The sequence below is a fragment of the Orycteropus afer genome, unplaced genomic scaffold, assembly GCF_000298275.1.
Source record: "Orycteropus afer afer isolate SDZICR_OR568_19922 unplaced genomic scaffold, OryAfe1.0 scaffold00271, whole genome shotgun sequence".
In the NCBI taxonomy this organism is placed as follows: Eukaryota; Metazoa; Chordata; class Mammalia; order Tubulidentata; family Orycteropodidae; genus Orycteropus; species Orycteropus afer.
The window spans coordinates 491,232-508,567 of NW_006921858.1; the positions used below are offsets into that span (position 1 = coordinate 491,232).

Consider the following 17,336-nt stretch of genomic DNA (forward strand, 5'->3'; position numbering starts at 1 on the left):
CTCTAGAGAACCCAATCCAACACAATCACCTCATATGCATATGAGAGCTGGACAATGAATAAGGAAGACTGAAGAAGAGTTGATGCTTTTGAGTTGTGGTACTGGCAAAGAATGCTGAAAGTACCATGGACTGCTAAAAGAACTAACACATCTATCCTGAAGGAAGTGCAGTCGAAATGCTCCTTGGGAGCAAGAATGGCCAGACTTTGTCTCAACTACTTTGGTCATGTGGTCAGAAGGGACCATTCCCTGAAGAAGGATGTCATGCTTGGTAAGGTAGAGGGTCAACAAAAGAGGGGAAGGCCTTCAATGAGATGGGTTGACACGGTGGCCGCAACAGTGGGCTCAAGTACAGCAAGGATCACGGAGCTGGCACGGGATCGGGTGATGTTTCATTCTGCTGTGCATAGGGTTGTTATGAGTCCAAAATGACTCGATGGCACCTAACAACAACACTTTAACCTTCAATCAGCATCATCTGTTGAGTTGTAGGAATTGTTGAGGCAAAACAGATATTGGCAACAAGGTCTTGGAATTTGGTTCCTTCACTATAATTGAATAGCACCAGCCACTCTTGGATGGAAGGTTGGGCAATCTACTGCCATAGTGATACTGGAAACCCAAGGAGGGGTTGCTATGAGTTGGGTCTGACTCCACGGCACATAAAAACAATAACAAAAATATCTCTGTAACTGAACTCAGCTTTACCTAAAATTTAAAAGAAAGAGTATTCAGTGTGATGTTCTGAAGATTATTTTAAAGAGAATTAGATTTTCTAAAACTAATGTCTGGGAGCTCTGGTAGCATAGTGGCTAAGGCACTTGACTGCTAACCAGCAGGCTGGTGGTTCAAACCCACCAGCCACTCCTCAGAAGGAAGATGGGGCAATCTACTTCCGTTGTGATACTGCCTCGGAAACCCAAGGAGGGGTCGCTATGAGACGGGTCCAACTCGACGGCACATAACAACAACAACAACAACAAAACTAATGTCTTAATATATTAAAGGAAAGGGATCAAATTAGATTATTTCCAGTGAGTCTCTAGCTGTAACAGTCTGACTCAAAGCACATGTTCAGGCAATTTGGCCTTTATGTAAATAGTTGGCAGACAAAAGGTAAAACGTACTGTCCTGGGCAACACTGCTACCAAAACCGAAGGATTTTCTTTTTAGAAAAGCCATTAAGATCAGCTCAGACAGCATTTTGAAATACAGACTGTGGCCATTTATGGAAATACATACTTTATATATGGACAGTTTTGAAACCATCTTGGTTATTTGATCAACTGAAATGTATTTGAGTGTTCTTAGGAATGCTAATTTAACATAGACTCTGGTAGATCATTAAAATGCAAAAAGTATTTTTTTCTTAATTTTATTTTTAGATCGAAAAGTATCCTGTTTGCAAGCTTCTCAAGTTCAGAGGCAGACCATGGTGTCTGTTCATGATTTACCTGAAAAGACATTCTCAGATCAACTGGATGGAAGATACATCCTCTGTATCTGGGATATTTGGCAGCCTTCAAGTCCACAGAAAGTTCTGATATGTGACTCAAAGGTATAATTCAGAAGGAGAATCACACATTTAATGGAAGGAAGGGTGGGATCAGGTGGTCACAGTGTCAGGGGTGTAATGATAATTGTAAGGATCAGAGAAGAGAGAAAGGGTATAGGCACAGATTAAGAAAGAGATTTAGAAAGAACTTAAAAAAAAATCTGTATTTTTTTAACCCGCTGTCATTAGTTAATGTTGCAGTTGTGACAAGAACACATGGATGTATTTGTTTTGTCTTTAGAAATTATTAATTAGAAAGACCAACTCAGAGAAACTTATCTAGTATGTGACTGAGGAAACCATGCTCATCATAGAGCAGCCTCTTAGGTCAATTCAGAATTAGTTAATGAATGCGGTTAATAGGCTTAATAAAAACATTTTCTAACCTGAGCATAGCTCAGGAATTCTAGATATACATTATTTGTCTTGCCCTGTTTGAGTCTTGGAGATTTTCAAAATATGCTTGAACTTTCTTAAAATAGTATAAAACAATCAGAACTCTATTGTCATTTATTCATAGTCCTTAAAAAATAAACAAAGAAACAAACCCACTGCCATTGAGTCAAATCTGACTCAAAGAGAACCCCATAAGGCTATAAATCTTTATGGAAATAGATTGCTCCATTTTCCTTCCACAGAGCAGCTGGTGGGTTTGAACCACCAACCTTCTGGTAGGCAGCCAAACTTTTCTCTTTATTCATCATCCCTGGTCTCATGCATTTACCAGTCCCCTGACTGATAGTTCCATGGTTTGATGACCACACAGATACAGGGAAGAGCTCTTCTTGTCAATTGGACAGTATGTGATTGTATTTTCCTATTTATATGCTCCTTGACTTCTGTCAAAACCACTGATTTTCTGCAAATCTTCAGAGAAAAATATATTTTACAGTTGTCAGTTTTGGGGGTTTGACAAATAATAACTTTTTTGCAGTTAAGGGTGCTGTATACTGTAAATGAGCCCTGCTGGTGCAATCGTTAAGATCTCTGCTGCTAACCAAAAGATTGTGATTTGTACCTACCAGCCACTCTATGGGAGTAGAGACCTGGAGATCTATTCCCCTAGAGATGCCAGCCTAGGATACCTTAGGGTGCAGTTCTACTCTGTCCTGTGGAGTTGCTTGGAGTTAGAACTGACTTGACAGCAAACAGCAACAACATACTGGAAATAAAATGACAAAGAATGGAATCACTTCTTTTTTTTTTAAATTGTGATTTGAGTGAAGGTTTACAGAGCAAATTCATTTTCCATACAACAGTTCACACACATTTTGTTCCATGATACTGATTGCAATCCCCATAATGTAACAACTGTCTTCCCACTTCCTCCCTGTGGTTACCTTTTCCTTTTGTCCTTCTTTTTTTTCCCTTGTGTCCACCCTTTTCAGGCTTAACCTGTTTAGATAAATGCAAGAAATTCTTGAGCACATTTTATGTATCCAACTGTGAACTAAAAAAATAACAAAAACAAACTTACTGCCATTGTGTCGATTTAGCTCACTGCCATCGAGTCAGTTTGACTCATAGCAACCCCTCTTTGGGTTTCTGTGGTGGTATCTCTATGGAAATAGATTGCCTAGTCTTCTTTCCGAGGAGTGGCTGGTGGTTTTGAACTGTCAGCCTTCTGGTTAGCTGTCAGATACCTTAGACACTATGCCACCAGAGGTCCTCTTAAGGCTAGTAGCTCAGTTTAATTCTATTAATACATTTCTTGATTGCATTGTAACACCACTGTATATTGTAATGTATCATGACTATTGACCAAAAAGATAGTAAAAAACCAAAATAACCAAACTCATTGCCGTCAAGTTGGATCTGACTCATAGCAACCCCTCCTTGGATTTCCAAGACAGTATCTCTACGGAAGTAGATTGCCCAACCTTCCTTCTGAGGAGTGGCTTGTGGGTTTGAATCGCCAGCCTTCTGGTTAGCAGTCAAATGCCTGAGGCACTATGCCACCAGAGCTCCTTTAATAGGACTACAAGTGCAAAATGAAAAGGGATCAATACCAAACTCAGTAAACCTAACTTCTGTGAACACAGTTCTAATATGTTTTAGTTATCCAATTTCTCTGTGTATGTGTGTTTTGTTTTGCTTTTTAGGTCACATGTTGCTGCTTTAGCCCATTTAAAGCATTTTTAATGTTTGCTGGAACAGTACATGGCTCCGTGGTTGTATGGGACTTAAGAGAAGACTCTAGAATACATCAATATGTGAAGCTGAACGATTGTTTTTGGACATTCAGGATATCAACATTTTCTACTGGTCAGTGCCATCTGTTTGCCGATTATATGATTATGTATCTTCTAGAAAAGCCATGACAGATTTTAGTAATGTTTTACATTTACTTACATTTATTCAGTCAGATTATCTCAGTGAATGGAAATCTGACTTGTGTCCAGTGCCAAAAGAGTCATTTGATAAACAAATAAACAAAAAACCCCATAAAAATCCATCCATCAGGTAATACTTTTCCGTTGGCAAAAGTGATTTGAATTTTCTTTTTTATTAAATGTATGGATTCCAAAAAACTTGGATGAAGTAACTCTTAGTTTTAAATTAGATAGTAAAAGGTTTATTGCTATATGTGTGCTTCCTTAGCATAGGTAATTCAACTAGTACTTGAAGTGGTAAGTAAATTAGTCAACTCTTGGGGATGTGAAAAGAACCAGAACAACTTGACATTTCAGGATCCTTAATTTGCTTCCAGGAATAATTTATGTCATACCATATTTGACATAGCAACGGCAGCTATTTAGTAATCATTTCCTTTGTTCTAGGACCTTTTATAAGTGCTTTGTATGCATTGTCTCATTGAATTATCATAATAGCCCTATACTACCACTACCATTATACTTCTGTCATATTATATAAGGTTCAGAAAGACTAAATTAGTCCAAGGTCACATCAGCTACTTACAGGCAGAGCATGTCCTCATGCTGGGTCTGACTCGAAAGCTGCACTGTAACTCTGTGCAGTTCTGTTGGCCTCTGTAGACTGTGTCTTTCTGTAGTGTTGGCTGCAGCCATGCTGACAAGGGTTTCACTCAGGCAGCCTTATCCCCTGATCTGTATTTTTCTCTTACACCACTCTTTATCTTCTCAGTAGCCCTGCCTTCCCCACTAGACACTTGTTCCTCTTTCCCACATACCATGATGCCGGTCTTCTGCCTGATTTTCTTTGCATTTCTTTCAGATTTTTAAGTAGAAGAGAAGGGGGTGAGGGTATAATAATGCAAAAAAAGTGTGTACTTTTTGTTCTGAAGGCATTTCTGTAAAGCAGGGTTTCTCAACACCAGTACTATTGACCCGTTGGTCGTTAATTCCTTATTGTGGTCATTGTCCTGTGCATTGTGTGCATTGTGAGATATTTAGCAGAATACCTGACCTTCATCTACTAGATGCCAGAAGCATATCCCATGGTATTGTGACATCTGAAAATGCCAAACTCATTCTCAGTTGAGAACCACTGCTGTAAAATGAAAGCATCTTCCCTCATGTTAGACTTATTGATAGTTGCAGCTGGTAATGCCCCCATACCCATTTGCAGTAATTGCCTTAGTTGTTATGCTTCCCAATGTTGTTGTTGTTATGTGCCGTCAAGTCAGACCCGACTCATAGCGACCCCTCCTTGGGTTTCCGAGGCAGTATCACTACGGAAGTAGATTGTCCCATCTTCCTTCCAAGGAGTGGCTGGTGAGTTTGAACCGCCAGCCTTCTGGTTAGTAGTCAAGTGCCTTAGGCACTATGCTACCAGAGCCCCATGCTCCCCAATAGCTAGTAAAAATATTTATTTGTAGTTTTTGTTCCATCTTTCCTAATCTAATTAAGATAACAGCTAAAATGTACTTCTCTCTTTAGTCTTTGATTATATTTATATCTTTACACTCCATAATATGCAATAATTAGTAGCTTTGAAAGCACAGTTGCACCTCAGTACATCTTCCCCCTAGGCCATGATTCTCTAAGGCTGCCACTTCTCACTTTCCAGCCCCTTCCCTATAGCTAGTGAGTGATCTACCAAGTCCAGATCTGTGTTCAGTGGTCTTTCACTGAGTTGGGTATAACAAGTCTTTGCTTCACTCCCCTCTTTTTCATGGTAAGTCTTAGCCTTCTGTCCTGTGCCCAGCATACTACAGACTTGAAGTGATGGTGGCAGTTTTATTAGAATTTGGTGCTTATTTCTCTTTTCATAAGCATTTTGAGGTTTGTGGTCTTCTCTCTTTCCTAGTAATGCTGAAAGTAATGATCATGCACCATTTATTTGTGTTCCATATTGGTCTTGTGTTTTTCGGGATGTTGTGTGGAGAGATTTGGATTTAGGTAGCTGCTTTTATCCTTCAGACCCAGAAAAGCCTTCATGTTTGTCAATTCATACAACCAATTTTATTTCTTTGACTAATTACTTATATGTGGGACACTGTTATGTTTTCAAATTATAGATGGTATCCTTACATCAGTAAACCACCAAAGTCCTCTTCAAGCAGTAGAGCCCATCTCAACATCTGTCTACAAAAAGCAGAACTTTGTGCTTTCACCTTTTTCTACTCAAGAAGGTACACAGATACTTCACTATTTTAAAATATCTTTAAGGCAATAACTATGAAATATTTCCTTATTTATAAAATATTTCTTTCTAATTTTTTAAAATTGTTTTCATTAGAAATATCAGGTTTGTCATTCCACATTGCTTCCTTGGATGAAAGTGGAGTTCTTAATATTTGGGTAAGTAAAGATGTGATTCAGAGTATTTATAGATGAACAAAGGAACATTGAATAAACTACACAGACTCTTTTAATTAGTTCGCTTTTTGGTAATCTAGTTGGGAGGTAAATGCCTAAATTAGAGGGAGAGAGATGGAAGTGGAAAAGACTAGGACAATGATACAATTAACTAAATGGGAAAATCAAGAGCAAAGATTGGATTTATTAGTTTGTGTGTGTGTGTTTGTTGAGTGGAATACAAAAGTTTATACGTGATGGATTTGGGATATATAATTAAAATTAGGACACTGTATCAGAGCTAGCGAATGATGTGAGAAGGAATCAGCATAGATGATTAATAGAAAATGTAACTATTGATGAAATCACTGAGTGAAGAAACTATTAAAATCAGAAGAATGGAATTAATAACATTTAAAATGTTAGCTCTAAAGTTGATGATCAGTTTTTTTCTGAAGCAATTCTATTTTTAGAAATAAATAATAGCCAATATAGCACACCATATTAGAGATATGCTTTGTTTAGATTGTTTCATAGTTAAAAAAATGTATTAATATTCATTATCACTGTTCTGGTTTCAGGTAGTTGTTGAATTACCAAAGGCGGATATTGCAGGTTCAATAAGTGATTTAGGTAACTATTAAATTAAAAAAATTAATTTCGGTTAAGGTTTTCTAAAATGACTAGAGATTAAAGATACCAACAACTGCTTTGGAAAATATTTAAATTACCTACATGAAAAATGAGCATAAAGTTGTGTATTATATAACATCAACTATTAAACAACAGTTATTGATCAAGTGATAGTCTAATAAACTGAATATTTCATTTAGTAGGGTTTACAAATTCTGTATGTCATTCTATTTTATTGGTTTATTAAGGAAGTTTGTAACTTCCATGCCTTTTCCAGTATACTTAAGATGTTCAAGTTTTTGAATACTCATTAATTTCAGTTTTACTGCTTGTTGGTTTTGGATTTATCCCAGGGCGTATCAGTAAAATTAAATACAACTGTCTTAAGATCACTTAGTTTGGATGATAGTGAAGTATAATCAAGTCCTCAAATGTTATGTGGAAGCAGAAGTAACTATCTGAATATCCCTGCTAAAAAGGCAGGGAGACCATATCTCCTGACCTCCTCTAACCCCACAGAAGGAAGACAGAGTCACTATCAGTAACCCAAGGCCTATTCCTGCAAGGCCAGACATGCTGCCTCCCTCCAGCCCTTTCACCAACTGTACCTCCCAAAGCACCCACCACCTCTCTCCTGGGTTTGATAATATACTGCAGTGGCCACACAGAACTCACAGATTACGGGGTTTATTAGGGAAGCACCAGGCTACAATTCAAGTTCAGGAAAAATGCTCTGTCTCTCCCAGCCCAACGTCTCTCAGCCAACATTCTTTCATAGTCTCTCTCCCAGCAGTGTGTGTCCCTGAGTGTCTCTCTCAGCAATGCGTGTCTCTTGCGTCTCTGTCTCAGCCATGCATGCCTCTCAGGAGCATGTCCTTCTTCAGCCAGCAGTCAGAGAGACTTTTGTCTCTAGGAGGCCTCCTTTTGAGCCTGGCAGAGTGGCCAAACCAACCAATCATAACATCAGAATTCTAAGCACCTGAGAGAGAGCGGGAACCTCCCAGAACATTGTTTTGTGTCACTCCCAACAGAAATACCCCAGATGGACAACTTTAGCAATCTGGAGCTCCTCAGTTGCTCATGGCAAATTCCACCTAGGAGTTTACAAAGACTTATGGGTAGAAAAGCCACACTAAGTAATTTACTACACCTTAATCCCACAATTTGCTATTTTTGATGTAGTACAGTTTTCAGTTCCAAAAAGGGTTTGGAGATCATGAAATAATTAGGTCCTGTTACATTCTGTAATCTAGGGTAGCCCATGTTTTAAACTAGATTTTTATCAAGTTTTCCAACCACTTATTTTCTAATCCTAACCCCCCCATGCTTACTTGTGTCAGAGATGGTCCACTAGATCAGGCAAAAAATGATGACAGAAATGAAACTGAATTTTCATTTTCAAATAATTTATTTTTGCTGTTGAGAATGTATGTATTTTGCTGTTGAGAAAAAATATATACCAATTCAAGTTTCTACATGTATAATTTGTGACATTGATTACTTTCTTTGAGTTGTGTGATCATTTGCACCCTCCTTTCCTTGCCCTCTAAGATTCCTATTTCATCTTTCAAGTTGTTGTCTATTTGATTCCATATAGATAGATCTTTTTTTTTTGTTTTTGAATTGTGCTTTGGGTACACATTTACAGAGCAGAATTTGTTTTACATTCAGCATTTTCTCCCTTTGGATTGGGATTCTTATATAGAACTTTTGATAAAAATGTTCAGGAATGGTAGCCACATACCATCTGGTTCTTCAGGTTTCATGACAAAGGAGACAGTTATTCATGAAGATGCTGACTTCTAGAAGTTAGAGAAGAAGAGGGCTATTTTGATATTTGTGGAGCAAATGCCACAGATAATTTATCTGGAAATGTCAGTGATATAACTTAAAATTTTACTGTTGACTCTGACTTTAATAAAAGCAGAACTGAAATGTTGCATTGTTTTCACAGTGAAATATTTTTGAGGCAGAATCACTTTTTTTTTTTTAAATCAATATTTTCTTTATCTAGCATCCACTTTGCTTATTATAAGGCTCTTGGTGGCACAAATAGTTTGCACTCAACTACCAACCTAAAGTTTGGTGGTTTGAACCCATTCAGCAGCACCATAGAAGAAAGGCCTAGTGACCTGCTTCCATGAAGATAACAGCCAGGAAAACCCCATAGAGCAGTTATACTCTGTAATGCATTGGGTAGCCATGAGTCAGAATTGACTCAAAGCAATGGCTTTGGTTTTTGGTTGCCAAAATAAAACCAATATACTTTGTGTTGGTCCATCTATATTTTAGACATTCTGTTACTCATAGAATCATAGAACATTAGTGCAAGAAGAAAGCTTTGAGATAGCCTAGTCTTATCTTCTTGGTGAACACAGAACTCAACAAGGATAAATGACTTGGTAAAATTCATTCACACAGGTAGAGTATTAGAATTAAAACCAGAGTCTAAGGGCTTACCTTCTCATCCAGTGTTACTCTGTAAAAGTCAAGAACTCTTACAAACTTGAGAATTCTTCTTGAGGCTGGTTATGATGTTCACTAGTGACATGACTAAAAAGGTTCTTACATTAATTTAAGTTGGCAATATAGTAAGCATATGTTTTCAAGAAATTATGGATGATACTAAGGTGTTAAAGACAGTCTCTTCCTACAATTAGTCCATAATCTGGCCATGGAGACAAAATTATTTTGCATGAAAAGTATGTTGTATAAAAATGTTTTTCTAGTAGCTCTGCAAAGGGAGGGAGCAAGAGCAGCTGGGGACCTGAGGAGCAGCAGGAGATCCAGGTAAAGGGGCAGGAGGCAAGGCTAGGCTCAAGCCTCTTGGAGCCAGGAAAGGGAGGCAGTGGCCAGGGACCACAAAGTGGCACTTTCCAGGTAGGAATTAGGTAAGGGGAGGGCGCAGAGGTTTCCAACAGCTAAGCGAGAGAAATTTGTTTGTCAGTTTGTCACCCTGTGGGGCTTGTACATTGTTGGGAGGCTTGAGGCTGTGCCACTGGTGTTCCAGATGCCAGCAGAGTTACACATGGTGCACAGGTTTCAATGCAGTTTACAGACTGAGGCAGACTAGGAAGAAGGAAGAGCCCATCCACTTCTCAAAAATTGGCCAGGGTAAACCTTATGAATGAATGGCAGAGAAACACTGTCTGATACATTACTGGCAACTTTATGAATAGCTTGGAAACATTGTCTGACACAGTGCAGGAAGACGAGCCCCTTAGGTCAGAAGGCACTCAAAATAGGACTGGAAAAGAGCTGCCTGATCAGAGTAGAACAAACCTTAATGATATGGATAAAGTAAGTCTTTCAGGACCTCCATGTGCTGACATGGCCCAACTCAAATTGACAAACAGCTGCAAACATCCATTAATAATCAGAACATGGAATGTATGAAGTATGAATCTAGTACAATTGGAAGTTGTCAAAAATGAAATGGAACGCATGAAGATTGATATCCTAGGCATTAGTGAGCTGAAATGGACAGGTTTTGGGCATTTTGAATCAGACAACCATATGATCTACTATGCTGGGAATGACAAATTGAAGAGGAATGACGTGGTGTTCATCACCATAAAGCATGTTTCAAGATCATCCTGAAGTACAATGCTGTCAGTGATAGAATAATATTCATACATCTACAAGGAAGACCCTTTAATACTACTGTTATTCAAATTTACGCACCAACCACCAAAGCCAAAGATGAGGAAATTGAAAATTTTTATCAACTTCTGCAGTCTGAAATCGACCAAACAAGCAATCAAGTTGTGTTGCCTATCACTGGTGATTGGAATGCAAAAATTGGAAACAAAGAAGAATCCAAAGTAGTTGGAAACTTTGGCCTTGTGACAGAAATAACTCTGGAGATCACATGATAGAATTTTGCAAGACCAATGACTTATTTATTGCAAATACCTTTTTTCAACAACACAAATGGTGGCTATACATGTGGACTTCACCAGATGGAGTACACAGGAATCAGATTGACTACATCTGTGGCAAGAGGAGATGGAAAAGCTCAATATCTTCAGCCAAAATCAGACCAGGAGCTGATTGTGGAACAGATCATCAACTGCTCAAATGCAAGTCCAACTTGAACTCGAAGACAATTAAAACAAGTCCATGAGAGCCAAAATATGACCTTGAATATATCCCTCCTGTATTTAGAGTCCATCTAAAGAATAGATTTGATGCATCGAACACCAGTGACTGAAAACCAAAAGAATTGTGGGTTGACATCAAGGGCATCATCCATGAAGAAAGCAAGAGGTCATTAAAAATATGAGAAAGAAAGAAAAGACCAAAATAGATGTAAGAAGAGACTGAAACTTGCCCTTGAGGGAAGAGTAGCTAAAGCAAATGGAATACATGACAAGATAAAAGAGTTGAACAGAAGATTTCAAAGAGCAGCTCGAGCAGACAAAGCCAATTACTATAATGAAATGTGCAAAGACCTGCAGTTAGAAAACCAAAAGGGAAGAGCATGCTTGGCATTTCTCAAGCTAAGAGAACTGAGAAAAAAATTAAGCCTTGAGTTGCAATATTGAAAGATTCTATGGGCAAAGTGATGCAGGAAGCATCAAAAGAAGAATGGAAGGAACACACAGAGTCACTGTACCAAGAAGAACTGGTTGATCTTCATCCATTTCAGGAAGTGGCATATGATCTAGAACCAATGGTACTGAAGGAGGAAGTCGAAGCTGCACTGAAAGAATTGGTGAAGAACAAGCCTCCAGGAATTGACAGAATACCATTGAGAAGTTTCAACAAACAGATGCCCTGCTGGAAGCACTCACTCAGTTGTGCCAAGAGATTTGGAAGAAGCTACCTGGCCAACTGACTGGGAGAAACCATATTTGTACCCATTCCAAAGAAAGGTGATCCCACAGAATGTGGAAATTATCAAACACAATCATTAATATAGCATGCAAGTAAAATCTTACTGAAGATAATTCAAAAACAGTTGCAGCAGTATATTGATAGAGAGTGTCCAGAAATACAAGCTGGATTCAGAAGAGGACATGGAATGAGAGATATCATTGCTGATGTCAAATGGATCTTGGCTCAAAGCAAAGAATACCACAAAGATATTTAATTGTGTTTTATTGACTTGCAAAAGCATTTGATTGTGTGGATCATAACAAATTGTGGATGACATTGAGAAGAATGGGAATTCCAGAACACTTTATTGTACTCATGAGGAACCTGTACGTGGACCAGGAGGCTGTCGTTTAAACAGAAAAAGGGGGACACTGCATGGTTTAAAATCAAGAAGGGAGTGCATCAGGGTTGTATGCTTTTCCCATACTTATTCAGTCTGTATGCTGAGCAAATAATCCGAGAAACTGGACTATGTGAAGAAGAACATGGCATCAGGATTGGAGGAAGAATCATTAACAACCTGCGATACGCTGAGAACACAACTTTGCTCGCTAAAAGTGAGAATGACTTGAAGCACTTACTGATGAAGATTAAAGAATACAGTCTGCAGTATGGATTACATCTCAATATAAAGAAAACAAAAATCCTCACAACTGGACCTATAAGCAGCATTACGATTAATGGAGAAAAGATTGAAATTGTCAAAGACTTCACATTGCTTGGTTCTGTAATTGATGCCAATGGAAGTAGCAGTCAGGACATCAGACAACATATAGCACTGGGCAAATTGGCTGAAAAGGACCTCTTTTAAGTGCTGAAGAGCAAAGATGTCTCCTTGAGGACTAAGGTGTGCCTGACACAAGTCATGGTATTTTCAGGTGCCTCATATGCATGTGAGAGCTGGACAATGAATAAGGAAGACTGAAGAAGAATTGATGCTTTTGGGCTGTGGTGTTGGCGAAGAATGTTGAAAGTACCATGCACTGCTAAAAGAACTAACAGGTATGTCCTGGAGGAAGTGCAGCCAGAATGTTTCTTGGAGGCGAGGATAGTCAGAGTTCATCTCACATACTTTTTTCGTGTTGTCAGAAAGGACCATTCCCTGGAGAAGGATGTCATACTTGGTAAGGTGGAGGGTCGACAAAAGAGGGGAAGGCTCTCAAGGAGATGGATTGACACGGTAGCAGTGGTGATGGGAAGAATCATGGAGCTGGCTCAGGACCGGGCAGTGTTTCATTCTGCTGTGCATAGGGTCACTATGAGTTGGAGACCCTCGACAGTACCTAGAGCAACACAGCAACAACAACAATGCAATAGTTACAAAAAAGAGATTATATATATCAGGAAATATGTGTTTTATTAGGAGCTCTGGTGGGACAGTGGTCAAAGCATTCAGCCACTAACCAAATGTCAGCTGTTTAAACCCATCATCTGCTCCTTGGGAGAAAGATGAGACATCTGCTTCATCTGTAGGGTTGCTGTGAGTTGGCATTGACTCGATGACAGTAGGTTTGGTTATATATTTCATTGTTAAATGTTACTATATAAAAATCCTTTAATCCATAAAGCCACTTACTAAACTGAGTATATTCCAACTTTGCATTTAGGAAAAGAGAGGAAAATATTAATACCTGAAAGTGGTGCTAAAAAAACTTTGGACATTCATTGCCTATGAGAAAGTCTGAGGTGTTTCCAGACTCTAGGATGCATGAATTAGATTAGTAGCCTGTTTGAGGACCACTAATAACTAATAAGCCACCATTTTTCTTTCATTCATTTAGCAAATGTTCTTTGAAAGAGCTAGGTAGGATCCTAAGTGCTAGGGAAACAATGATGAAAAGATACAGACACTGCCTCAGGGAACTTCAGCCTCTGTGGAGAACATGCAAACAATGACAATATAGTGATATAATTGCTAGAGCACAAGTGTGAATCAAGTATATATGCAGGAGGCCGCTGGGAGAGAGCATGCCTAACTCAGGGAAGACTTCAAATAGTTATTTCCAGGGTGACCAAGCGTGGTGGGGAAAATGAAGGGTAAAGTTTCAAATTTGCAAATAGCAACTTTTATATTCTTACATTATAGTTACAACTGTGACAGTTAATATGTAGTCCAGTGCTATATAATTATAATAACTCTTTCCAACTACAACTTGGATTTATTTCTCTCTGATTTTAATGCAACTATTCCCAAAATTCTAGGCAGTGCTTTGCCTAGACTTTGGGTTTCAATATACATAAATTTATAGTTTCCCACTTTCAGTAATTAAAAAAGAAGAACTGAATATTGGGAATAGAAGAAGGGGGGAAGGCAAATAGATTACTGAGGGATCAGAGTGGCTAGAAGGGCTTTGGGAAAATAAAGGAAGAAAAGGAAAAACAAAGTCAAGTCTTAAGATTGTACCTCTGGGAGTTCCGGTAAGATGGTGGAATAGGCAGAAAGACTGCACAGACCTTCTTCAACTAAGAAAAGGGAAACCAATTAACACAGCTACAGAAGATAATCCTGGAGCCCTGAGCTTTGAAGGGAAGGATATAGAAGTGGACTTAACTCCAACTAGTGGAAGAATTTGCAGGAAAATACCAAATAGACTTATGGAGCTACAGTCTGGCAGTGATCCTGATGGCAAAGACAGCTTGGATATTGCTGAGTGGTGTTAGGACCTAAGAATTAACCTGAAAATCAGCCCTGCTAGCCAGGAGCTCTGATGGCATAGTGCCTAAGGCACTTGACTGCTAATTGGAAGAAAGATTGGGCAATCTACCTCCATAGAAATACAGCCTTGGAAACCCAAGGAGGGGTTGCTATGAGTCAGAGATGACTTGACAGCACATAACAAAAAAAACAACAAGCCAGGGACTACACAGAGGATTGCATTGGTGGCTTGTGAATAAAAGGGGTAGCAGTGAAGAGGAAGGTGGGCTGAGCTGTGGACTTTTGCCTGTCTGGAGGGCACAGCCATTTTGAATGTTTACAAACAGTTTGACCATTTTGGATATTTAATGTGACAGCATTCTTCCAGATTCCAGGGACTTAAGAAGAGGCTCTACTTGCCAGGAACCACAGGACATTCCAGATGCCAACTACTGGAAAAGTTCTAGTTTCCAGCTTTTTCTCTCTTCCCTGTTCCTGATTCCATTTTTTTTTTTTTTCTTTCTTGTGGTTAACCCCATCCTTTGTTTTCCTTTTTGCATTTTTCCCATTTTTTCTTCATTATTCTCCTCCTCTACATTTTTTCTCTTATTGCCCTCTCCCCAGATATTGCATTTACTTCTTTTCTTTCTTTTTTGGTTATTGTTCCTGTGTGTTTATGTGGTGTGTTTTTGTCCCCTTGCTTTTACTTTTTTTGATGGTTTTTCAATTGTTGTTTTTGTCTGAGTGGGAGACAGCAACCATGCCCATATGACGCAATCACACCCACACCTCCTGCAGCTCCACTTACTGAGTGAGAGCCACCATTTCCTTCTCTACCACTGGCCAATGTCAAACCGCCAACAAGAAGAGCCTGACTCTCTCTTACTGCTCTTCATGAACAGTTAACAGATCTAAATATAACAACATCCAGTGTCTTAGAGACAACATACCATCACAGTCCACACAAAGAAGCAAGATAAAGTGACAGAAACAAGGGAGCAGGATGCAGACCCAGAACACATTCCTGAGAAAGAAGCAGCATTGGAACTCCCTTATAAGGAATTCAAAAGAATTATATTTAGGTATCTTCAAAGGATTGAGAGACAGATCAAGGAAAACACTGACAAAATTAAGGAAAACACTGACAAAATTGAGGAAATGCAGACAAAACCCTAGAAGAATTTTGGAAGAAAATACAAGAACAAAATGACAAAATCAATGAAAAATTAGAAATGATTAAAAATCTACAGATAGAAATCCAGAAGATTAATTCTAAATTTAAGAAATAGATAACACATTGAAAGGACAAAAGAGTAGAATGGAATCAATTGAAGACAGAATTAATGAGATTGAAGACAAATACCTGACTACTTCTTTGGTAAGGGATCAATCAGAAGCAAAATCAAAACAGAATGAAGAAAGCCTAAGATTCATGTAGGATACCATCAAAAGGAATAACCTACGTGTCATTGGGATTTCAGAACAGGAAGAGAACAATAAAACCACTGAGAAAATTGTCCAAGATTTGTTGGAATAGGACTTCCCTGATACAATGAAAGATAAGAATACATCCATTCAGGAAGTCCAATGAACCCCAAACAGGATATACCCTAAAAGGAAAATCACCAAAACATATCTTCATCAAACTCATCAAAACCAAAGACAAAGAAACAATTCTGAAAGCAGCATGGGAAAAACGAAAAGTTACTTACAAAGGACAACCAATAAGCCTAAGTTCTGATTTGTCAGCAGAAATCATGAGAGTGAGAAAGCAATGGGATGATATATATAAAACCCTGAAAGAGAAAAATTTCCAACCAGAATTATATACCCAGCAAAATTGTCCCTCAAATATGGTGAAATTGGGAGATTTTCAGATAAGCAGAAATTAAGGGAAATTGTTGAAACCAGACCAACCTCACAAGAGGTACTAAAAGGAGTCCTTTGAACAGAGAACCACTAATAGCAAATAACAACTGACCATTAATACACAAGATGACATAACCCAGAAACCAACACAGCTATGGATGTATCCAAAGTAAAAAAAGCTTACAAGATTGTAAACAGGAAATCAGAGACATCAGTTGGCAAATGAGGACAACTACAAACATAAAAAGGGAAAATACTGTATAGTTACAGAATTTCTAAATGGGGAGGAAGTCAAGAGAGTTGCAAGAGGACTTCCAGTAAGATGGAGGAATAGGCAGACATGCGACACAGACCCTCTTCAACAAAGAAAAGAAATACCAGTTGACAGAGATACAGAACATAATCCTGGAGACCTGAGCTTTGAAAGGAACTATGCAAAAGTGGATTAGGCACCAACTAGTGGAAAAACCTGAATGAAAACAGTGAGTGCAGAGATGGTCAGAGCTGTGGACTGTCAGCTACTCTGACGGCACCAACAACCAGAATATTTCCAAGTGGTATCAGGACCTGAGAATTGACCTAAAGATCAACCCTGGTCATGCAAGGGCTGCAGGGATGACTACACTGGTGGCCTATGACTAGGAAGGGAAACAGCAAGGAGGGAGACAACCTGATCTGTTGACTTTCCACTGTCCAGAGGGTGCAGCCATTTTGATTGTTTATACATGGCAGCCATTTTGGATTTTTAAAGTGACCGAGGGTACAGATATTTGAAACTTTACAAGTGGCAACCATTTTGGATTTTAAAGTGATAGCATTCTCATTCGGATTCCAAGAATCTAAACATAGGCTCTGTTGGCCACTGTTGTCAGGGACATATGAGAGGCTGACAACAGGAAAGGAGACAGGTGGTGAGTGTATAAGTGCTGTCAACTAGCAAATAGAGGAGCACAGTGCCCTGCTTGTGTAGATAACATACAAACAAAATAAAGAAAGCGAAAATAGTGGGCAAGTCTCCCCAACATACAATCACCAATTAAAT

The 17,336-nt window shown here is 38.7% G+C and overlaps 1 protein-coding gene across 1 annotated transcript in view; it reads left to right on the forward strand.

Annotated features, from left to right (window-relative positions):
- The window catches only part of DYNC2I1 (dynein 2 intermediate chain 1), a 163,591-nt gene that overhangs the window by 111,371 nt on the left and 34,884 nt on the right, over nt 1-17,336 (forward strand). The window contains exons 16-20 of the mRNA XM_007950401.1: nt 1,386-1,558; nt 3,658-3,820; nt 5,997-6,110; nt 6,218-6,279; nt 6,858-6,909. Coding sequence (XP_007948592.1) covers nt 1,386-1,558; nt 3,658-3,820; nt 5,997-6,110; nt 6,218-6,279; nt 6,858-6,909 — 564 coding nt within the window. The remainder of the gene's footprint in view (nt 1-1,385; nt 1,559-3,657; nt 3,821-5,996; nt 6,111-6,217; nt 6,280-6,857; nt 6,910-17,336) is intronic.